Here is a 25,364-nt window from a genome sequence, read left to right as displayed (position 1 = left end):
CCTCTGTGTTGGACCAGCTGCTCCTACAGTGGCAACAGGCCCTCATTAGGATGACTTGCTAATTACAGTACACACTTCCCAAAAACAGGCGTATATACAACACTGGGGCGACACAGAGTGGAAAATGGGGGTACCGACTACCCAGGGCCCCCAGACTGATGGAAGCCCCTGCATGTCTGAACTAGAAGGGTTTACTCAGACATCTCAAGCATGCATTTGTAAATATCTTTTTAATAGTATTTCATTTCTTTAATTTTCTTTTTAATTTTAAGTGAGGCTTGGCTGAATGCTGCAGGACCTTCCATACACTCTCAAAAATAGGGAGAGTAAAAGTGCTGTTTTACTTGCAACAATGATAAACAGAAGTACTCCTCTTTAGGATTTTAAATTGGAGGCTACTGGTTAGGAAACAATGCACTTTGAAACAAGCACTATGTGTCCAAACATATTTAATGAAGGAATGAGTCCATTAATTGATCAGTAGTTGTATGTATTGGTATTATGTGTTTGATTTCTCAATGTATGGACAAATCAAACACATAATACTGGATGTAGGGGTGCAGATAATTCCTATTTAGAACCCTGCATGTGGTGTACACAGACGAGGAAACACCGTAGATGGAAATATAGTAATATTACATAATGGGGCTACCAAGCACAGGCCCAGGGGTCCAAAGCATCAGAGGAGGCTCCTAGCCCTCACAATAAAAATGTCACTCAAATAAACTAATACAGACGAAGAAGAGACTCAGAATGACCACAAAGACATGCAAAGAGTCAAAAAGTCACAAAAATGGTCAAACCAAAGAAACACAAAACAAATACAAGGGACATAAAATGACTACAAAGCGACACAAAACAAATACATGGAGATCCAAAATAAGTACAGACAGAAAACATAAACAGGGAGACACCAAATGACTACAATGTGGTACAAAATGCCCAGAAAATACTCAAAATTACCTTGATGAGACAAAATTACATCAATGAAAACAAACAATTAAGGACCACAGAGACACAAAATTACAAGAAGAAGCAAAATAACTACAAAGAGATGAAAAACCACCACAAAGTCTGCAAGTCTTGCTCTTAGTAGAGGTGGTGGGGCCTTTTGCATATCTGGGGGCCCATTGTCTCATAATTTGCCCATGCCTAGTTTTTGGCAATTGCAACAGCCTTTACACATTAGGAGAGGAGGGAAAAAGTTCAGCAGTTACCATTTTTGTTTGGGTCAAGGTATAGAGATGGACCTTGTTGGAGGGAGTATTTTTATAGCTTGTTTGACGTGTTACTTGCTTTGGTGACTCAAATGTAATCATGTAAAAACAGGATTGTATGAGATGCAGAGAGTGTAGCTAAAGATAAATATACATCTAAAGCAACCTCAGGTGGAGGTGATACCACACACCCAACGACACCATCAATAAACGGAAGTCACCCCTGGGTTCTTACTCTTAACACCACCCGTGGGGGCCGGGAGGGCTTTGAACAGCTGTCTTGTCAAAAGCAAACAGTGGCCGTGCTGTGACAAAGGCCGTTGGTGCTGGAATGCCCCCCTTTTCAGCAGGCGTAATCCCAGAACACACTGCTGTCGGAGCCCATCAGGCACTGGGCCAGAGACGGGCCTTCCTGCCCTTTGGAAAGCGGGTTAGCAGCAGAGGCAGGGCAGCCAGGGGGGTAAAGCCTGCTTCAGAGGGGATGGACTGTCAGGCTGACAGCACTCTATTGCCACTGTTGTAGTAAGAGAAAATAAAGAGTTGTGCTGACGGAGGGGAGTTTGGTAGGGATCTGGGGAGAGGGAGGGAGGAGTGCAGAGAAAGCGGGGAGGGTGGCTGGAGAGATTAATGGAGGAGGTAAAGTTCAAGTGCCTCTGAGATGGGACACATGAAAGCAGCCAGGAGTTAGTCCAAAGGACTAATGTGTGAAGCGTTGATTTGTTAGATTTTAGGTCATCTCTTTTTCCACAAAGGTCAGGTCTTTCTGTACTAATTTTTCAGAAAAATTTAATTTTTCTACAAAGAGAATAAGTGGCCTTTAATACTGTCTATAGTGACTTGATTTCGCCAAAACAAACAACCTACAAGCCACTGCTGTACTGGTAGTTGCCTAATTGACGTGTCGTCTTCCATGTGGCAGATCCACTGAATGACTCAGATTCAAAATCGTCCATGCAGTCATACTCAAGCATGCTTATTTACAATCATTGGATCAATTCGACGACATAGCCTTCGTCAATCTACACACACTTATCTCCATTAAAAACTTATATGCAAAACAAATAAAGGCTCAAAGTTTGGCACAACGACCATCAAAAAAACTGTGGGCTTCCCCCTGGTTAGCAGTACACCTGCAGAGTGATTACCACTTCTTGTGCTTCCCCCACACACCATGGTTCATACACTACCTTCCATGGCAACAAGGGAATTACAACAAAATAAAGCGCATTTCATTCACAGACACATAAACACAAAAATGGCTCTAACACACTGGCCCCTAATGGTTAATGGTGGCTGGCATAGCAATTACCTTCAAATTTAAAGCCAGAGAGCCATAATGTAAGGTTTATGCATACAAATCGTACCAAACAAAAAATATATATCTGTAAATGTAGCTGTGTTTAACTCAGAGGTCACTATGCATCTCCATGCTAGCAACTTGTGACCTCCTGCAACAGGCAAAGCTGAGTGACAGGTCTTTTCAAGATGTTTGTCTTTTTCCTGGGAAAGTTTCAAAAACTCTACCAAGAAGCCGGGATCCACGTGGAGCTGCAGAATCCATCACAACAACAATATCTCCAGGAACAAGATTTCTCCTTTCTTGGTTCCATTTTGGCGCTCCTGGAGCATTGGGAAGTACTCCTGTGCCCATCTTTTCCAGAAAAGATACGCAATGTATTAGACTTGTCTCCATCTCCTCTTCACGTACAGATCATCCTTGTTAAATAGTCCAGGTGGTAAGGACGGTTTACCTTTGGAGTGAGAGGTTCAAGATCATTGAGATCAGAGAGCTTGGTGAGGGGATGATGATTCAATATGGCCTCAACCTCACACAGAACTGTGTGAAGTCCATCATCATCCAGAGTTTGCAGATATAGCACAGAAGTGAGAACTTTACTGACCATACGGATGACACCTTCCCATACAACGCCGTGGTGTGATGCTGAAGGCGGGTTAAAGCTCCACTGGATGCCATCTTGCAGTAAAACTCCCTGTATCTGGTGGTGATTCAAAGATGCAAGTACTTCCCTCAGCTCTTTATCTGATCAAACAAAGTTTGTGCCATTATCAGAATGCATACAAGACACCTGTCCTCTTTGGCTGATGAACCTTCGTTAGCATTGAAATGTCTCAGTGTCCATAATTTGGAGCCGCTTCCAAATGAAGAGCTCTGCTTCAAGGCATGTAAAAATGACACCATAACACTTGCAAAGACTTCAGCCTCTCTTCCCTTCTATAGACCCAAAGTTGTCTACACCAACATTTGTAAAGGGAGGGAGATTGGGAAGAACCCTTTCCTTTGGCAGGTTTGTCATTTTTTGTTTGCCTACCCTTCCCTTATATCGCCTGCAGAAGCAACACTGTGAAATGATTTTTCACATGGCTGAATTGGCATTTGTTATCCAAAACCTCTTGCATAGCCTTGACAGTGTGTGATTTCTTCCACTGTGACCCACTTGTTGGTAAATGTGCCTCAATATGAGTGTGGAGATATACTGATCCTTTGACAAAACGAGTGGATGCTTTGTCTCTTTCAGCAAAGCTACCTTACTCAATCGCCCTCCAACTCTCAGGAGTCCATCCTCCAAATAGTCTAGTTTGTAAATGGCATCATCTCTTGCCATAGATTTTCTGGCTGATAGTGCAGCAACTTCATCTTTGAACCTTTTGTGCTGACTGTAGCAAATGATGCCAATTTCAGCATCCAAGAGACCTTCAGCTGACATGGTTTGACCTCCTAGTGCTCTTTTGGCCCTCTCCATCTCCAGTGAGACATGGTTGGATGATCCATCTGCATCCTTTCTGTGGAACTCAAGAGTATGAAATTCCTTCCTCCTTTCTTTGAACTGTAGAAGAGCCCTCCTCCACTTGAGAAACCATGCAACTGCTACTTCAAGTCTGGCAAAATATAGACTGAATGTCTCCCATGAACGCTATTGGCTCCTGTCTGAGTCTGGTAAGGACCCCAAGCAGCGAACTAGTGAGGTTTGGGCCTTATAGAAGCTGACTGTTGAGGGAAGTTCCCTTACACTGAGATGCACAGTCAAAAACGACATGTAACGTGCCCTTTCTGGGTTCAGGTATACCACAATGGGGAATATACCACACTTTTCCATTTTCACCATCCAGCTGATGTTGAGGCACCTTCTCAGCATGGCCTTTCTTGATAACGCCAGTGAAGAAGCTGGTGTTCTCTTTGTGAATTTTTTTTTTCATTCCATGCCATGCTCAAAAGCTCTAATGAAGTTTCTGTACTGTAGAGGATCACCATCAAATACTGGAATGTCTCGAGATGTTTAAGACGTTAGGCATTGCTGTTGAACAAGAGCTGTTATTATTTCATTCTGTCAGTGCATTATGGAGCATATATCTCCTTGCATTTGTACAGGCTGTTGTTGCTCAACTGGTGTAAGTTGCACATTATTGACCGGCAAAGAGGGGGTTTGATGTCGTGTTGCTCCATTCTGTGCTGTCTCATGCTTTGATCCAAAGATGCACCACTGCCTTTTTTCCTGAGTGTGAATTCTGTGTAGTTGAGTCCTTCTGAGGTACTGGGAATTTGCTTTGTGGCATTGCACTCCATGTCAAGGATTCATGTGAGTTTGCTGAAGGATTGAGCCTTTTAGAGTTTGTTTTTTGTCCTTTATTCCTTCTCAAGTAAGAATTCGACCCATCTGATGGTGCTTGGGAGTCATTTGAATAATCTGAGGTAGCTTGTAAAAGTTTTGCAGTGGATGCTGTTGTTTCAGCATCAAGCTCAAGCTGCTCCCTTTTTCTTCTCAGCTGTTCCTAGTCCTCCAAAGCATCCTTTTCCTTTAAATCTGCAACACAAGTGAGAAGTGCAGCTTTTTCTGCCTCTGCTTTAATGCAAGCTGAAACTGTAGTTTTACTACTTTTGCAACATTGGATATACTGTCAACAGGGTTAACATCATCAAACACATCACCATCATTGTCATTATTTGTCAACCAATGTTCAACATCAGCAATGATACCCTTCTCCACAAGCATTTTTGCAGCAAACCAAATGTTTTGCTCATCACCTTCTTCAGTGGGCATTAAAGGCACCAGAGAATTATTGGCGTTTTTTTGCTTCTCCACACAAATTAACCTTTTTTCCAGTGTAAATTTCACATCTTAACACTGCTGCTCTGCATGAGCTCTTGAAGTACTTTTCTCGGATTGGCCTTATTTAAGTTATCTTGTCTTACATTTTGTAGCCTTTTCAACAAGAGTTTTGTGTGTTAATGTAAAAAGTCGTTTACTTTTTACAGATTGTGTTTATTAACTCTCCCCACAGCCGCTTTAGCTGAGGCAGACAAGTGGATTAGCCCTCCATAATGTCTCTATTTAGTTCATCAACAATGCACGTCCAGTATTGCGCAATCATCAGTGTTATTTATGGATGCATTAGGATTATTCTAGCAAGTCCTGTGCACACATATTTAAATATCGCCATACAGCTGGTAATCATACACATATAATTTTACATTTACATTACATTTCACACCATGAAAGTTGGACGTCAGTGCGCTACCTCGCCAATCAGCTGTTGATCGGCGTCCTTCTGAGAGACGCAGCCATGCAGTCCGCGTCCCCCAGCCAGCAAAACAGGAACCAGGAAACCCAACGGAATCTGCCTCCGCGCCATGGTGACCTCCTTTCTACAGTCTAATTGAAGCAGAGTTTTTTAAAATTTATTATAGTGATTTGATTTCACCAAAGCAAAAAACCGACAAGCAATTGATAGGCTCATACTTGCCTAATTGATGCGATTCACTGAATGACCCAGATTCATAATCCTCCATGCAGTCATACTCAAGCTTGTTTATTTACAATCACTGGGTCCATTCAATGACATAGTCTTTGCCGATCTGCACACACTTATTTCCATTAATAACTTATATGCAAAACAAACAAAGGCTCAAAGTTTGGCCACTACACAACCACGGTCAGAAAAACTGCGTGCTTCCCCCCAGTAAGCAGCACAACTTCCCCTTTTGTACTTCCCCCACACACCATAGTTCATACACCACCCACCGTGGCAACAAGGGAATTACAGCAAAATAAAACGTTTCATTCACAGACCCATAAACACAAAAATGGCTCCAACACTGTCTAAACACAAACCTTAAAAAGGTTGCAAATGTAACATATACACCCTCAAATCCATCCTAAATTGTGTTGTTTTTTTTTTTTACCTTTTCCTTGCCGATTCTCATTATCTTTCTGCTTACATACCTGCCTGCAATGAGGGCTGTACTGTACAGTAAATAAGATTAAAAAGCAATAAAAAGCATGCATTGGTGTGTTTTGCACAAGGCAAGATACTGAGAAAAACATAGAAGGTACTGATATTGTGGTTACTTTGTATGATGGGGTTGGCAAATGTTTAAACTGTCAGCAAGGACAAAGAGCAAATTTATAAACAACTATCAGGTCAGAGTCAAGGTTTAGACACCCCCTCCTTCATGTTCAGCTAACTACTCCATATATCAAATAGAGGAGGCATTGGGCATCTCAGTTCTGTCCAGTGCTGCTGTGAAAACCAAAACATGTGAGTGACAAATGTATTTCCAGATTATGTAAGGTGCCTAGTGTAAGGCCTCTTATTTAGTCTGTCCACATATCCTCTATGGCAGTTACATCACCATCACCAAAGTGCAGGCAAATGCAGCGCACAAACATGATTATACACATTAGCTGTCATTTTTGTCATCATCCCATTTACACCACAGGACAAAAATGTGAGGAATGCAACAAAAATATGTTGATGTTGGGTCCATGTTTGTTCCATATGTTCAGTGGAGCTCTTCTTTTAACTGTGAAGTGCTGCATGTAAACACTGGTCAAACTGAGGGGTATACTTAGCCGGGCTGGCCCCATCAGAGTAATTGCAGAGGGGAGAGGTCAGAAATGTTAATGCAATGATGCAGTAAATATCCACACTAGAAAATATGACAAGAAGAGGAGGAAAAAAAACAGTATAGTTGTTTATTTTCACTAATGGACAGTTTACAGATATATGCTGTGCTGCACTATTAATCATCACTTGTTTTATAATAAATAAACACACAAACACAGACAGACATGGGAGAGAAAGAGAGAGAAAGTCACATTTTTCCAGAGAGAAAAGCCCTCTCCTGGGACTACACTTGTCCTCTTCTAAAAGGTGCAGCGTGTAGGATTTCAGGGGATATATTGGCAGAGACCTATAATATAGGTCTGTTTCTTTAGTGTATTATCACCTGAAAATAAGAATCGTTGTTATCTTAGAACAGCATTTTTCAAACCTGTTTTTACAGAAGCAAAGAGTGAACAAACCAAAAACACTAGCACAGCTAGCAGCCTCTCTGCAACGAGAGTATCAGAAAAACATTGATTTTTTTATGTGAAACTGTTTTATTTGGTGTCTATACTGATTTAAAACATTGGGTCAGGTTTTTTTTTTTTTTGCTTTTTTTCTTTGTTTTCTTTTCTTTCTTTTTTGAGATAGAGAGGAAGAGACCTCTGCAGATAATCTGGCTCCCAATAAAAATCTCCTGAACATTTGGATCACAGATAAGGTGAGCACACATTAGGTTCTCAGAGAAAATAGGTGAGCACACACGAGCAAGCACTCGGCTAGCGTACCATCTGCAATGTGCAAACAGCAGAGAAGCACAGATTTTTAATGTGACACTGCTTTTCTCAGTGTTTTTACCTGTTTTTAATCATTGGGTCTATATGTTTTTGAAAGGAAGATACCTCTACAGATAACTAGGCTCATGGTAAAAACCTCCAGAACAATAAACAATGAATTCTAACCAGCTGAAGTTTCAACTGGTTGTGATCTGCGATCCTCAACAACAGATGCCCCTGAATCCCCTTAAATCTTACACACTGGACCATTAAACCAGAAGTTCTTTTAACTGCTCCTGTTTTAAAAGAAAGCAACAAGTCGGTAGAGGGCAGAGAGGAGAAAGAAGTGCAGATAAGGGAACTATGGGGAGTGCTGGGAGTAGATTCTGTTAATGAATAAAACGGGAGTAACATGGCTGAATGTGATCATTGCATGGGATGACACTTTGCTGATGGTAAGAGGATATCTGAGCAGGGCAGAGAGTGAGAGAAAACATAGTTCTTGGACACAGAAGACAGAGAGAACCACAGTGAAATTCTTTTAAATGGCTCTTTTTCCTCTCCAACATTATTATTTCTAAACACGTAGGACTGATTTCAGCTATGAGTCACTTTAAACTAGTAAAAACATCAGTGACCGACCATCAGAGGAGGCAGACAGCTTGATGGGAGACAAAGACACAAATCTCAGCACCTGAGAATCAATACCTGATATTCAACTTACTTGCTGGTATAAATGTTTTTGTTGAAAAGAAACAATAACAGGGACAAAACTGCAAAACACAGATATATTGACACATTTTTCTAGCAATGGATACAATTTGGATGAACCAGTTTTTAGCATCTCCAACCTGCAGGGGATTTAGGCACCCTTTACATTGGAGCTTAAACTGGGTGCAGCAACTGCTGTTTGGTGTTTTAACTCTTAGATACAAGTAAGTGTAGCTATATAGACACATATACATAACACATAAACAATTAATAGTAGAAAATGTATAAAGCAAAATAATATATTTATATATTTATACATTATGCATTAATAAATGCACTTGCATTGATGGAGGTAGATAGCAAAGATTCAGAGGTAAAAAGGCATATAGATGTCGCTGTGCTTTGGAGGAGAATAAGTACATAACGTGGCTGTAAAATTTTAAATTAAATGCAAGAATTTCTGTGTGCTTAGTGATAGGTTATACAGTACAGAGTATGAGGTGAAAGAAAAAAGTGGCAGGATGCTGCTGATCTCCTTGAGTTACCCATCCAGTAATCTGGATCGGAGGGGTCTGGCTTGGCTGACAGGGCTCTCCACAGTTAGCAGGAGGTGTTGAGGGAAATCTCATCCCTGCATACAGACGTCTGGGTTTTGCATGTTGGCTCACACAAAGAGCACAGAGTAGGGAGGACACCGGCAGCCCTCAGAGGACGACTCTCGCACCCAGGAACCATGACAGCCCGGGACTGAAGCTGCTGCCCAGAATGTTCTAAAAGGACCGTATACAGAATGAAACAGTTAGTTCGATTTTTCATTTATGTTATTAAAATCCAGTTTGTGTTTTATGTGATTACAGCCAAGTAAAAGTAAGGACCAAAGTAATACTTATTCCCAATTTATATATTTGTAAAGTTGCTTTTGGCACAACCAAGATATTTGGTTATAAGTTTACACAGCAAACTAATATGCATATTCTTGGCTGATGAGTACAAAGTATTATGCCATCAACAGGGGTGTAAAAATAGACAGTGCAGGCACTCCTCATCCCACAGGCCCCAATACAACTGAGGCAACTAGGGCCCAGAGCAACTTGGGCCTGTGCCCTCCAACATGGGCCCTTGTGAGTAATTCAGATTGAATTTACAGTAAATTAAAAAATTGTGTCATTTACTATATATGCCCTTGAAAATACGAATCCATTGCCATTATGTCAAAGGTGAGATTGGATGAGTACCCAAATGCAGAACGAAAGAGCAGACAGGTGTGCAAACGAAAAGCGAGCTATTAATCTGATGATGATGTCCAAAAAACAAAAAGGTTATGAAAAACACAAAGTATAAGATAATGTACACATCAAAAAACAAACTGAAACAAACCAGAATCAATAGGAATAAAACGGGGGAAGAAAGGAGCAAAACACAACAGAAACAGCAGAGTGGAAACACAATGAAGAACAACAGACAAACTGACAGGGAACAAAGGGAAACACACAGGTATATATATACAGGGAACTAATCAAGACAGACACACGTGGAGTAATAATACAAAATAAAACAGGAAACAGAACATAAGTAACAAGAAACATGGAAACACCCCCGAAATAAAATCCACTACATAACTCAAAACCTAAGATCAAGACACATTATGGTTTTAAGTTTTTGACTATAACAACTAATATGCTTATTCTTCACATGATTGCTAGGTGATATGTCTGTAAAGACAAGAGGGAAAAAATGAGAGGACATACAGGTCAGTGTGTTGAGAAAAGTGTTCCCCCTCTTTAAGTAGCACCTGCTCTCTACTCTACCCTAAACTGCATTGAAAGACATAAAACATATATTTAATTGTTCCTTTCAGTGCCTTGTTCATGGGCTTTTTAACTAGTATTTGCCGACAGGAGAATATAAATCCTTCGCTTACAAGTGTTACTAGCTAGATAAGACCACTACAGTAAACTAAAAACTGTCAGTAGTGCAGTGGTTGAGCAAGACTCTAGTTTTAAGAACTAAATATGAGCTGTGCACAGCCGTGCCTTTTTCCTGGGTGCAAGCCAGTGCAGGATTTTGATTTCCTTTTTACTTCATGTCTTTAGTTTCGTTTGCTTGGTTGGTTTACCTGGTGCCCTGTAGGCCGTCGCCTCCACAGCGGTCTGACTTTGACATTGCATCGCTCTGACACTCTGCACAGATAAGCCTCTCTCTCACCAGCTGAGCGCTCCACAGTTTGAGTTTACATGCTGCACTGGCCTGCTTCAACCGTAGGTACACACAGTAACTGCAAGCACAGAGTAAAGAAAGAGAGAGAAAAGAGACAAAGCTGATTTACTCGAGTTCATTTACATGTGATTCTTCAATCTGGCAAAAACAAATACAGGGGTCAAAAGGTCAAATCACACATTTTTGGGCTCAGAAACAGATAGATGTCATCCTGTGAAACTTAACAAGGTGCTGCTCACACAGCTCTGTAGCCAAGAGCTCAATATCTAATATTTTTTCTTTGGATTGAGCTTTGGACTGTTATCATTTACTAGAAAGTGCGCCAAATGAAATGAGAAACATCTGTATGCCACTACAATATTAACAACAAAAGAGAAAAATAAAAATTAAGATTAAGACAGACACAAGTAAAGTTTACACTCTCTTAAAAGGGCATCGCTCCACTTCCCTTGAAGTGAAAGCAATCCAAAATGTCTTGATTAATGGGAGCAAAGTGATGATCCAGCCCATCAAACTGTGCTTGATAACAACTATCACCAGACAAAAGACAAAACAAATGTTCCCGATAAGAGATTTGCTCCATTTGAAGGTGATCCAGCAGTGTCATGGTCACCTGCAGTATCCTAATATCAACACAGCTCAGTCTGTGCACTGGAAATAATAATAAAGTCTTGTTTTTCTTCTCACTGTGTTCTCTGGCAGCCAGTTTGAACTTCTGCACTATTTATTTTGTCTCTGATTCAGTCAGCTGTGACAAAACACCATTTCCATTGGGGTGGTTTGTCAAAGAAACATAAAGCTACAGGTTTTTTTTTTTTCTCAGAATGATTCTTGGAAGAATTTGTCCAACACATCCTGTTTTTGTCAAACAATGTTATTATTTAGGTCTAATTTTGATTGTTCCTCATTGCATTTTAAATAATACTTTGCAAAAAAAAAGCAGACAGGCAAATATGCATAAATGGAATGAATAAGTACAGCATACAGAAGAGAGAAGGAAAAACTAACATAATAACTTGTGTTTGATGGATTCCATCAGGAAGCATCATTAGCATATCTACCATTGGGATTATTTTGATATTTTGCCGAAATGGCAAGTACAGTGAGGTTTTAACACATTGAGCAGATACACACATGAAATAGCTGAAGGGATATTTCTTCACTTTTTTCCTCTCCCTTGTTTGGGCTTGAACCTGTTTGTGCTGCAAAACCTAAAACTTAAAACAAATAATGCAAATGCCTCATACCAAGAAAATAGCTGCCCAATAAATACACACAATACACACAATACCATTATGTATTAATTTCTGAAATACATATGCACAGGTCTGTGTTAAGTCTTTATAAATTTAGAGTAAAAACTATATGACAGCATCTTGGAAGTTTTTTTACCTCATGATCATCATGAAATTGATACGTCACAGATATAACCCAAGATCCCAATGCAACCACCGATCATGGTTTCATGTCATTTTAACCCCTTGTTTCCTGGGTCAATTCCCATGACAACACCAGGGACCTATCATCAACAGCACCAGATGTCTGTGTGAAATCACCCTGACTCTGTGTCATCCATGCTGCACAGCTCACATTCATGAGTAATGTGCTTCCAATCCCCTGATGCTTTGTATTTTAGTCAAAACACAGCTATCCGATGTCCATTTTAATCAGTGTAAAAAGCTGCAGGATGTCAGGAAACCAGCAGTGATTTTTTTCCTAGTTTCTGATTTTTCCAGCTCTAAAACATCTGCCGGCAGCTCAGATCAAAGATGATCTATGCAGGGAGGGTTGCCTCTTACACGGATTATGGTTGCTTTATCAGTAAAGGTCACCTCATGATGCAAATATTCAATGACAGCGTTCATGTTACACAGTCAAAGCAATTTCAAGGCTTTACGTGCTATGGCAATGTTGGACTTTGTCTGTACTCTCTAATCTTTTGGAGCAAAGTTGATCTTAAAGTGACCTTTGAAACTAAGTCAAAACTAAGAAAAAACTGATATGAACCTGAAGTCAGATCCAGCTGTATCAGAGAAGCTGAAATGCAGCCTTGGAGCTGGGGGGAAGGAGGTTTATGTCTTATACAAAATGATTGCTGGCAAAAAAGCTTACTGTTGGTTATAACTATAGTCACGAGAGTTGTGCTTAACCCATTGAAACCTAAGCAAATTTGGTTGATCCCTCTCTCGCGTGCACTCTCTTTAGCTAATTTTCAGGTTATTTTCTTGTCATCAGAATTACTTTCATGAATTTTATGTGTAAAATTTAAGACTGCATTTTTTAAAAGAAATCAAACCAATTTGCTTAGGTTTCAGAGGATTAAATGCATGCAAAAGGTGTTGAATGTAGCACAACAAAAATGGTATTAATCCAGGTGTCACATAATTAAAGAAAAAATCTAGTACTGGTATGCTTTTGCACTTTTAGGATGGGAAATTTCACACAAAATATGCAGATATCATTCTTAAAATGATTCTCCTCTGGTGCTGTAAGATCTCAATCCCTGTTTAGGACACATGATCATTCAACGGTCCACACATTTGAGCTGTAATTACACCTTCTCTGCATTGGTGGCACATGAAAGCTGGCACTACAGACAAAAACAAAGTGGGCTGGCTGGGTCACTAGTGAGCAGTCTTTGTGTTTGTTTGCAGTCTGATAATAGAGGCCTTACCTGGCCTTCTCCTCCTTCATCAGCATGTGTGGTCGCCTCCAAGGATCCTTGAAGTTCCTCTTGAAGGAATCAGGCAGGATCTTTGCCACCTCTGCAGGTCAGGCGCGGTGATGAAAAGGTAGAGATGAAAAGGGAAACAGTCCCGTCAAATAAGCTCTTGTTACCACTGATGGCCATCTTTTTTAAATTACAGAAAAGTCAGTATAACACATTACAGTTTTCATCTGTTGCATCTTATTCCATGACTCAAGATGACTCATTGTATTAAATGACTCAAAGTGATGATTTTTCTTTGGAAATCTTTTACTTATCTTTGCTCTGGTGTTTTATTACTGGGGAGGTGATTCAACAGTAAATAGCATAACTGAGGCATTTGAAATAGTGCAGCTGAAGATAAGACCTGTTACTTAGAGTAAAAGTGTCGACAAGAGGGACCCCAGAGAATTCTGACACACCAAATTATTATGTAACAGAGTTCAGAGCAGGAGGGTGTGTATGCATAAACGCATGCACATGTAGAAAAGGCCACATTCTCACCTTTTGCAGTGCTGCATATTTCATTGTTTCCAAAGCATCCTCGACGCTGTTTGAGGTCAGGACAGGGCGTGCCTCCATTCCTAGGGGGAATGGACACTAGGCGGCTCCTCTCTGTGCTGCCAACTCCACACGGAGATGTGCATGATGACCAGGGACCCCATGATCCCACCACACAGTCAATGGCTGCTGGGGAAGCAGGGAGATACAGAGATCAGCTGGGGGTTTTTAGATAAACATTAGAGGGATGCTTCACTGATCAACAACACTTGCATCATAACAATGTGGGTAGTATGTGTAAATGAACTTGGCTTAACTTTCCTCTATCTTGCCTGCACCCAGATCTCTCTGCTCATTTGCTTAATATGAGCTAGTTTTGCTCTAGGGCTTTTACTCAAACTACAGATTGTACTTTTACATTTTCACTCCTCTTGCCTGCCACCAGAGTAGAGAAGCGGATCAAGAGAGAAACCTGCCCCACCCCCCACCCCACCCCGCCCCTCAAACTCAGACCAAGCTCAGATCAAACAGTAAAACTACGCAGTGTGATCATACTGCATTTCATATTTCTTGCCTAAAACATACTCTAGTTTGCCATTTGCCTGTAAATTGAGATTGTGCGTTACAAACCAGTTGTCATATTTGTTTGTACTGAAAAACAAATGCCCAGTCTTGCATTATGTCACACACCAGCAATAGTGTTTGTTGGTCTGGTGCAGCAAAATGCATTCTGGTATTTGTAGGTTTTTTACAACTTGAGTTAAAGCAAATGCCACTGTGTTCATCCGTTTTTCTCCAGTGCCAACTGATAAATGAAGTCAATGTGGAGGCACAAAAACTGGTCACATGAGGCTGGCTTCAGAAGAGGCCATGAAAAACCCAATTGTACGGCATATAAACATGTTTACAGCCAATTATAAAAGGCGGGTTTGGTCTCTATAGGCAATTTCAACATGTGTGACTTGTCATTGACAGGCTGTCTGCAAGGTGTCACTACAGTCTGTGGGTCAGTTCGACCCCTTGCTCCTCAACAGCTCCAACCTCTTATTCAAATATGGTCACTTCTGGCTCCAAAAAACCAAGATGGCAATGCCTGAAATGTTGAACTCAAGGCTTCAAAACAGCAGTCCACAAACTAATCGGTGACATCAAGGTAGCTATGTCCATTATATATGCAGTCAGTGGTTGTCTGTAGTTATATGGTACCAATTTCAAAAGAATTTGCATTTTTCTACTTCTTGAATGGCCCAGGTTTATAAAAAAAAAAGACCATATTTTCAGCAATGAATACATCTTTTAGTCAAAAATTTGGGAAAGACTCATAAAACATGAATGCAAACAAAAAGTATCTGGAGCCTGTGGCAGTTTAAAGATGCTTTAGGTTTTCACAGAGTTATGTACAGATAAGGTCAAGTACATTTGGAAAGTTTAGATGAGTTTCAGTTCAGGAAGATTTAAAGGCATGAGGGCTGAAGAGAAAGAAACATCTTTGTGTGAGTCAAACAAGCTCACTCCAGCTGTCAACAAATGGTCTGATTCTGAAAAATGAATAGATTTTTACTCCAGAGATTGTTGCAAACTTTCCCCTAATCTTTGCTGTCATGCCTAACTGCATGGCTGAAAGTGTGAGCTGCAGCACACACCCTGATATAGAGTTGCATAATATTGCACTGGGCATAGGTAGGTGGGTAACAAATGATTGACTGGGTCATTACCATCTACTAATGGCAGCCAAAGCCCAGACTCGGGAAGTCTGTGACCTGAGTCACATGTGTGGGGCCATTTAATTACGGGGCTAATTTTGCATCCTGTTCTCTCTGGTTTCCCACTACACACAAACACACACACGCACACCACATAAACACAACAGCAGAGGCAATCAGGCTTCCTGTTCAGTAGGCTGATTTAGCCAATTACATCAGGCTAAGAGGAAGCTGTATTAGTTAGATGGCTGCTCTGATCATAGCTAAGAGTCTCCAGCAGTAATCAAGCCTTGTCCAACACAGAGATTTAATAGCAGTGGACATCTAACAGCCTTGTTTTAGGAAGGAAGTGCGCACTCCATAAACACGTAAACAAATAAGCAGAGAGGCACTAAAACACACAAATTAATTAATGCAAACATTTTTGTTTACATTAGGACACTTTCTTCATAAAGCCTGATGTTGGTGTGGAGCTTCCTTGTGGAAGTTTAATACAATGAAAGCAGGTGCACACAGCTTGAAGCTCTTAGAAGTTCTTGGTGAAATTACAGGGAGGGAGAGGATAAATATACCATAACTGAATCTAATCCTACCTCTCCTTCTTATCTACCTCACTCTGTCTTTATAATACATGCTCGCCCCCACAGCACAATGCTGCAAGTGAATAAGTATGTGTGTGTGAACAGGAGAAAGAGAGAGAGAGAGCTTTCAAGGTGCCGCCTGTTCGGTTCATTCCCATGGTCCTGTTGGGCTTTTGCAGGGGGGGGTGGCTGTCTCAGTGACACAGCCGATCCACAAAGCCACTGTGGAATCTCTGCATTCCTGCACATTAGTGCTGCCCACCTGACACTCGCCTTTCCCAGATCACCCCAGACACACACACATACATACACACACATCGAAAACAATTTCTGTCAGATAAACCCACCCACTTGCGATTGTTCCACCCTCAGTCATCACCCCTAAAACACACAGACATACACATTACCCCTGTTCAGACTTGTAAAGTGACATTCTTGAAAGAATACTGAAGGGTGTGATCGAATCAGACACCATAACGAATCAGCTTCCCATTCTTGCCTCCTTCACCACTTCTTATCCTTACTCCTTGCCTTTCATTCCCTCTCCTACATCCTCTGACATTCACAGGGAGAATGTTTTAGGTTGCTGTTATTCTTTCTCATACTGGGAAAAACACAAGCAAGCAGGGCAGCTGAGGTCTTTACAGCAGAGCGTGTGCAGTGAAACTTATAGGGTCAGTAAGTTCCCGCACCCAAGGGGAAACAGGGATATGATCAACACACACGAGCGCGCACACACACACACACACACACACACACACACACACACACACACTAACAGGACAGAGGCCCTGTCTGGAAGTCTCAGCCTGTTGGCCCCAAGCCACCAGAGGTCAGAAGGCAATTACCAAAACTGTGGTGGTCCCTCCGCTCTGTTTCTGGTACCACTAGTGTGACAGTCCCACCACCCACATGATAACCCCGTTGACAGCCTGACACAGCCTGACCCACACAGGGCTTACACCCGCTGCTGTCCCCTGTCCCCATTGTTGACGAGAAAGTCCCCAGTTGGAAAGCATGCCTCTGACCTCTAACCCCAATACAGGAAACAAATGCTGCTTGTTGTCAGCATGTTAAGCTTTTGTCTATGTGATCAGCTGGTATCTTTGCAAAGTGTTTTTAAACAGAGACAGTTTTTTTTCTGTTAATGATTTTAGATCTGTATCTTACTTACTCTGTACTTATATAATCTTCTAAACTTATAGGCCAAAATTGAAATTGGTTTTTGTTAAAGGAACAGTGTGAAAGATTTGGTGGGCACACCAAACTCTGGCCCTGGAGTTTGGTGTGTCCATTCTGAGCTACCATAGAATCATGGAGGTGCAACATGGTGTTTTTTGTGGAAGAGGACCCGACTCGATGTAGATATAAACAGCTCATTCTATGGTAACAAAAACACCACAATTCTTATTTTCAGGTGATTATTTACCATAGAAAACATACCTATAATATTATAATCCATTTCTACCAATACATCCCCATGAGTCTGCATTTTTAAATAATTTTAGTATAAAAAATGTTGGTAGTGTCATGGGTTTGTTTGGAAGTAGTTTGTGGCAGTATGGTTGATTCTCCTGACAGTTGGCCGAGTTTCACACAAATGCCAATAAATGAACTAAACCCCTGAATATGTATCCAACATCAGCACTTTTATCTCCTGACTTGTCAGCCAATCTCCAGTCACACTTGTTACAGTGAGATAATGGCGTATTGGCATTCCTCTGCTTTCTCTTTCACTCTCCCTGAACTCTGCTTCCATTTTAGGGATTCATAACAAAAGACTTATCAGACCTGCCCGCCCAATTTGCTTTATCTCCTTCTCCCTTTATCACTTTGTCTTGCACTCTCCCTTGTTCTCTGTCCCCATCTGTCTCCCTTTTTTTCACTCTCCCACCCCCTCTCTTCTCCCTCCGTCTCCTCTCTGATGGGACCCAGATGTCCAGCTGCTCTAGAGGACCACTGCACCTTAAACACTTCACAGCAAGCCCCCCTTTAGAGCTGGGCTTAAGTCCCATCAGACAAGCCTTATAACGCTCAGCAACACAAGGGAGATGCCTGTTTAAAAGGGGTGAAGGACGCAGGACTGAGCCCTAATAACGGGTTAGTGCATAAATGTTTCCTGTAGACACCTTGAAAAGAGGAGCCAAGCAAACCAACTCATTAAAAGGATTCATTACAAACACAGCTGAGACAGATTCCTGTTAAAATTACACAACCTAAAAAGTGCTTGCACTGGCCTCCCAACACTTTATTATAGCATAAAAATATAAACTTGATACAAAAATAAGAAAATATAATTCTGAATATTTAATTTAGACAACAGCAACAAGGAAAGACAGCTTAGATTCTCTTCCCAAAGCTGAGGGGCCCAACCTGATTTGCAAAGTTACTGCCATACAGTTATGAGGTGAAATGTGCAGTTTCTATATATGTGCTGTGCTGAATATATAGTAGATGAAAGCACACAGAGATCATATCGCAAATGCCTGATACCAAACTGTAAAGGCTTTAGTTGACTTCGGCTTGTAATAAATGGTAAAATATTTTACCATAACAACGTAACATATCTTTTACAGAAATTCTGGTTTCTAATTGGGCTCAGGTTTAAAACTGCTGCCATGGTTCACACTTGGTTTGGGCTTAGACAGAAAGTTTGAGGGTTAATATAGGGTTGGGTGTGATTTTTCAGGGACCTAATCATAGTGCTACAAGAAATCAAAAAAGACAGATAACAGAAAACTCTTAAGAAGCTCTTCTTGTCAGTAGAAGGTTCAGCTGCTTACCATCAGAAACAAAAGACAAAGTGAACTTTACTTCACAGTTGGGGCAACATCTGAAGAATGAAAGAGACAACAAAAGCTGAACTGAGCTGACCTGATTACACTGGAAAAAAGCTCAGGGATTAATAACGAACTTATAATTTTAAAGTGACACTGGGGTAAAAGTCAAAGGATCACCAAAGTCAGGAAGATTCATCCTCTGGGGAACTCAAATACATCTGCAAAATTTCATGGCAATCCATTGCATTGTTGATGATATATTTCAGTTTAAAAATTGTGGAAACATTAATCGCTGTTATGTTGCCATACAGATAATGTTTGGTTTAATTTGTTCAGGTTTTCAGAAATCCATCTTTTCTGCCACAGCATGAAGGCATTGTAAAACTGCATCAAATGTCCCTGTTACTCTGGGTAATTCCCAAGCTTGCTGTTAAAAAGTTTTCTTTGAACCAACTTTCTATTGAAGAAATAGTTCCTATGAATAATGTCAACACAGTTCAAGTTCAAACAGAACATCTGTGTTTGCTGGTCATAAAGACACCAGATAAATACCATCAAATTTGCAATCGGGAGCATCTATTGCTGTGCGTGCAGTATGTGAGTATCGAACTGGGCAGGTTGCTGTTTGTCCCAAAATCCACAACAGCTGGCTCATTTCAGCCAAAAAAAAATTCACTACTAACAGAAGTTAGAAAAAGCCGATGGGTGAGGGAAGAACAAGAAGGAGTAAACATGAAAATATCATGGCACAACAGCATGCTGTTCCCTAGAGGAGAGGAAAGAGAAGCAGAAGAGCCTACAGGAGAGACAGATGGATGATGAGTATCTGAGGCTACTATATGTCTTCCTGCAGAAGTGAGAACTACCAGACGCCACAGCAGGAGACGAGAGGAGCTGCCCCTAACATCCTCCTTTGGGTAAGCCTCATCTCTCGAGTCCACGAAGAGGAATGCACAATTAGAGTCTTACTTTTAGACTGACATGGAAATAACCAGAAGGTGCTCCTACAACAGGAGACAGCTCCCCCATTGGAAATCCAATTTAATTTAAGTTACCACCTCCACTTCTGTTTTACAGTAATATGCTGGATTTTTGTGAACAACCCTTAATCCCCTTTGGTAATCACACAGCAAATCACAGTCTAACCAAAAATTCCAAGGCACACTGTTTTGCAAAAGTTAAAAAGCTTTCAATAAATGCACTTGACAGCTACACGTTTCAACATGCAGTCTTCATGTGGGCATGTAAAAACACGTGGCAGCTCACAGACACACCAAGGCTGATGTCAGGTGCCAGCTAACCAGAGTAGTACTAGATAATCGTCAAGGGGCAATCAATGAAGTAAGTGTGCACACACTCAGGTCGACTCCAACAAAGCACAAGTGTGCTCAAGACCAGCAAAGTCATGGCACAATCAGTAACATTAGTCACAGGTCACACATAAACGTGAATAAATAAAACAATTACACAAAATGGTTATGTTTTAAGAAATGCAAACACATTTCTTTTTAAAAACATGATGAAACCCTAAAAAACACCAGCAAATTGCCTGTTCTGCCAGTCTGCTTGGGAAATACTTTTTTTCCAGATTACAAGTGAAATGCATGGCACATCATTTTAACTTGTTTTACTGTTGGTGATGTAGGGAGGATTTTTGTTTTCTCTTAAAGCATTCCACCACTGATTTGTTTTAAATTAATACCTCAAAGCTCCTGAGTGCAGAGGAACATCCTCCACACTGTTTATAACCAATAAGAATTCCTGCCAAATCCTCTATTTGAACAACATTTTTGGAGCAAACTCTTAAGACTGTAAGTGTTTGTGTCCAAGTGGTGCAAACAGTCTGCCAGGTTTTTCTGTCTCTCCTCTGATGTCACCCACTCCGAGCTCTTTCCTCGGTCACAGCTGACACGGCTAAATTACAGACTGTGACGGACAGTACACAGACAGACTCCTCGATGCATTACAGAGCTCCAGGACTAGGATCAGATAAAGTCTGAGTGTGATGTGGGTGAGGGCGCTTTGAGGGAACTGAGCCAAGCCACATGATGCATGTTGTGTTTATACTGGTGAGATGCTCAGGTTGCAGAGGGAGGAAGTCAAGGTGCTTTTCACAGCATCAATCAGTGCTCACTGATCCATACAGCATGAAGAGGTCATGGCCAAGCTGGTGTCATGTTCAAATTAAAACATATCAAAGATTGTAAAACCATTTTTTCCATTCACAGCTATGAGAATGAATCATTTTAATTTGCAGACGATTGTCGGGCTTTTTATACTTCTTAATTTACAGATATTCTGTATAGTCACCACAATCCTCTGGGAAATACTCTCCAACCAGTAACACCTGCATTGTGCCTTGTCTAACACGTGAGTGAACCAAGGCACATGGCGGCCGTTAGCTGACCTCTGAAGAAACCAGCTGCTGTTTAAAAGTACAGTGATGACTCAACACTGACCTGAAGTGCCTTCCTCTGAGTATTCTGTTAAGTTTCAGTTTGACAGACAGATGGGATGGATCAAGTGATGCCTGGACTCCATTCAGCTGGCTGCTGGATGATAAACGTTGTCTCTACATGTCTCTTTGACTGATCGCTGGATCAAAAACACAAATTGTGGTTTCAGCCGGCAATATTTCCTCCTGTTTATAGTAAGTTGTAGTTGGGAGTAGCAACATTGCAGTGTATTTATTTAAACTGAAAATCAAGGGTGTGGACTTCGTTTCAATGTTAGGGGACACTGTGAGCATCAAACACTATATTCCCTGCCTGATATCAGGCAGAACTGTCAACTCATTACACACAATCTTCAGAACCCAACTCAAACTCAGTTGAGATCTGGACCCAGGTAATTATATTCCTACATTCTGGTTAATTTTTAGGCATCAATTTTTGCCTTTTTCAGCATCAATTTGTGGGGGAATGGTCTTTAATTTCATCCAAAAAAAGCACATGTTCTAAATTTTGATGGGGGCATGTCCCCTGCATCCCCACCTACGCCCCCCATCTTGAAACAAAACCTACGCCCTTGTCCCAAATCTCAAATTTACATCAAAGGGCTGTATGAACTGTACAACATACAAGCAGATTTTTACTGAAATGACATGTATGGAAAAATGCATCAAAATATCAGTTAACTAAAGCTATATACTCTGTAAAAGGCCAGTTGTAAAGTTTCTAAGTAGTGAAGACAACTGATAAGATGTGTGTAAAACATTAAATAACTGCAATAGTAAAGCATGCTGCAGTGATTAAAAGGTTGCTCAGCTATCTATCTCAGCAAGGTCTAATAAAGTGTATTACAGCTTCCATGACAGTGCTTCTGTACACACTTTTAAGTGACTGACTCAAGTGTGTCTGAGGCAGCCTGTTCACATCACAGCACACATGCAACACTCAAACAAAGGGTCATTCTGCATACACTGAATGTGCCTAAATAGAGGGATCTCTGCAACATTTGAAGTGCTCTTTGACTTATAGGACCGACCCTGCAGGTGCTTGTTAGTATGCACTTAAGACGAGGGTCATGCACTCACTCAGTGTATCTATACAGATAATTACTCCTGCACTTGAGCTGTTTTAACATACTGTACAGTACAAGCTGCCTCAGCTACAGCTCCTCTCTGTCACATCTCAGACGCAGCTCTTCTGTAATCCGGACCATCTTTGGCAGTCTGTTCCCATGGTGTTCATTCCCTCATTTGTCCATATATAGCAGCAGCCACGATGATGAGTGAAGAGGTTACCCCCATTCACATTTTAAGGATTTTGTAAACTTTGATCTCATGATTCAAAGTGCAGTTTATTCTTTCTTTGCTGAGGAAAAAACTGCCGTGCTAATTTGTGATTTTGTTATGATCACTCCACTTTCCAGCCACTTTATGGTCAGGTTTTAGGGCCAAAGGTCAAACCTACAAACTCAAAAACACATACATGCAACCTGCTTTTGGAAAGGACATTATGAAGACAGGACACACACACCTCCAGCTGGTCACTTTAAACAAACAGCCATAATGGGCGCAGTGGAGACAGCTATGTGTAGTATGTCTCACTGTCTCCATTTCACCTCAATGCCAACCATCTCTGGCTCAAACTGGACAACAATGAGCAGCAGCCATCACTGGACAGGACGCAGAATCCACACAGGGTCTGTGCGAGTTCATTTTCACCAAGCTTTCAGCTTTCAAAACATAGAGGCATCAGCTGTTTCATAAGTTATTTCAGGGTAGCACAAGCAACTCACCAGATATTTGGCACACACGCTGATAGTCCTCGCAGCAGTCTCCGGTTTTCTGACAGTAGGTATCACAGTAGCACACAGTTTTTCTTTTGCTGTACTCAAAACATTCGTTGTTCCGGCCTGTGCAACAGTTTGGGCTTTCCCTCTCCCTGCAGCCCGCTTCGGCCCGTGGGACAATTTCACCGCAGAAAAACGCCAAATATCCAAAAATTACAAACCCGAGACGTGCTGAGCTCCATCCATGCGCTCCCATGACAGAAACTTTTCTGGGTTCACTTGCTCCACACTCACACGCACACACTCCTTTGTGTGTTTCACTTTGGATTGTGTTTACAGCTGAATTTTGCTATAAAGACACTGGTGGGATTTTTGTATTTAAAATCCAAATCCAAGCTCGGCGTTGACACCTTGACACGAACAACTGATGCGTAAAAGTGGAGCCTGTGTGCGCACCAGCTCTCCTCTATCCGTGTGTCGGACACCGCCCCTCACAGCTACTGTTGGGTATTAGGAGAGGCGTACAGTACCAGCCTCTCTCGCTCGCTCGCTCGCTCGCTCGCCTTGTTGCGCAATTTGTTGCCCGACTAATGAGTGTTTTTTACAGAATATCTTGTTATTTTCTCAGAGTGTGTTGGACCACCTCTGCTGCTGAAATACACGTGAGATGCAAATTAAGTACACGCTTTTTTGTGGGAAAACACTCAAAATAAGCCCCAGTGGAGGTATTTATGCAACTTTGCAGTGTTGCACTAAAACTGGATTCAAAAACACTTCAAAGAACCCAAAACATTAGCGACACAAGAGTAAAAAGATATCTAACCATCGAAATGTGCCTAAAACATACTACATCAGCTTTCAATCAGAAAATCAAATTCAGCACCACGGACAGCGGTGCGGCCACTTTATATCAAAATCATTACATAAAAGAGAAGTTTACATGAAGATAAGATTCAGCCAGCAGCTGCTGCAGAAAGAAACGAGGTCCTTTTTTGGGCTGCAGACACAAAATTATCCTCCACTCATCCCGCAGAACTAAGAGCATCCACCCTTTGGAGAGAAAGGCTGGAGAACAATAACATTACTTACACTTCACTGGTTCTGAGTGAATGGAGGCTCTCGGGGAGAAACTGAGCAGTGGGGGCAAAACTGTAAAAGCGCATCAGGACGAGTAAGACACAAGATAATCGCCATTATTGTAAACTGTAGGGAAATGCTTAAAGTCCAGTTAAAGTAGCAATGTCGCAGATCAGTGGGAGAAAACTGGATGAAAAGTATTGTAAATGTACTGACTGTATTGTATCAGCAAATATAAGTTAGTACACTTGTCACTTGTAGTGCTATTTATCAGTCTATAGTGTTTTGATGTAAGTTGCTTAATGGTGGAGATACTGGCTGTAGAGATGTCTGTCCTCAATTATAATGGAACTAGATAGCACTCTGCTTTTAGTGCTCAGAGTGCCAAAAAATAGGAGTAAAAATTAGCCTATATAGCCTGTGATGTGAGATCACAAGGGGTCACAAGCCAAAACAGTTGGGAACCACTGATAAAGATTGTTTACATTTATATAAGGTAGTGGAACAAAAGTTTGAACCTATTGCATTAAATGATAAAACCACTGAATAAAAACATTGTAAATTTATACTTGTGAGTATTTGTATTTCACGTGTTGGGTAAAATAAAGGCAGTGTAGCTATATAGCTACTTAGAAACATTTCTCAGAAAAACAGTGAAACGTCACTTTTCATCTCTGGAGTTCAAAGATGATCTGAAAGCCTGAGCTGTGATCTGCTAAAGTCTTTGTAGATGATGAGAGACTTTTAGGCAGTTTTGGCCCAATCCTGAGGGATGGATGAGGGAGAGGAGGGAGTGATGATGTTAGGATGAAGGGAGGGTGGTAGATTCTTTGACCCTCCTCATAAAGCCCTATTGTACAGATATGAAGTGAGAGGAGGGCTCTCTCATCACTGCTGTGTGTCTGTGTGTGTGTGTGTGTGTGTGTGTGTGTGTGTGTGTGCGTGTGTGTGTGTATGTGTGTGTGTCAGAACAGTCGTTAGTGAGAGATTAACAGATGTGTTTGAAACTCTGGC

The 25,364-nt window shown here is 41.2% G+C and overlaps 1 protein-coding gene across 1 annotated transcript; it reads right to left on the bottom strand.

Annotated features, from left to right (window-relative positions):
- Window positions 1-8,899: 8,899 nt before the first annotated feature.
- On the bottom strand, window positions 8,900-23,692 carry si:dkey-178e17.3 (somatomedin-B and thrombospondin type-1 domain-containing protein). Its single transcript, XM_042487862.1, has 5 exons — window positions 23,280-23,692; window positions 13,977-14,162; window positions 13,440-13,530; window positions 10,665-10,823; window positions 8,900-9,318 (listed from the first exon to the last, which is right to left on the bottom strand). Exons 1-5 carry the CDS (start codon window positions 23,527-23,529, stop codon window positions 9,213-9,215), a joined length of 792 nt encoding a protein of 263 aa, XP_042343796.1. The 5' UTR covers window positions 23,530-23,692; the 3' UTR covers window positions 8,900-9,212.
- Between the last annotated feature and the right edge of the window lie 1,672 nt (window positions 23,693-25,364).

Source organism: Plectropomus leopardus, chromosome 6, assembly GCF_008729295.1.
Source record: "Plectropomus leopardus isolate mb chromosome 6, YSFRI_Pleo_2.0, whole genome shotgun sequence".
Taxonomy (NCBI): domain Eukaryota; kingdom Metazoa; phylum Chordata; class Actinopteri; order Perciformes; family Serranidae; genus Plectropomus; species Plectropomus leopardus.
This window is presented reverse-complemented; position numbering and strand designations above follow the sequence as displayed.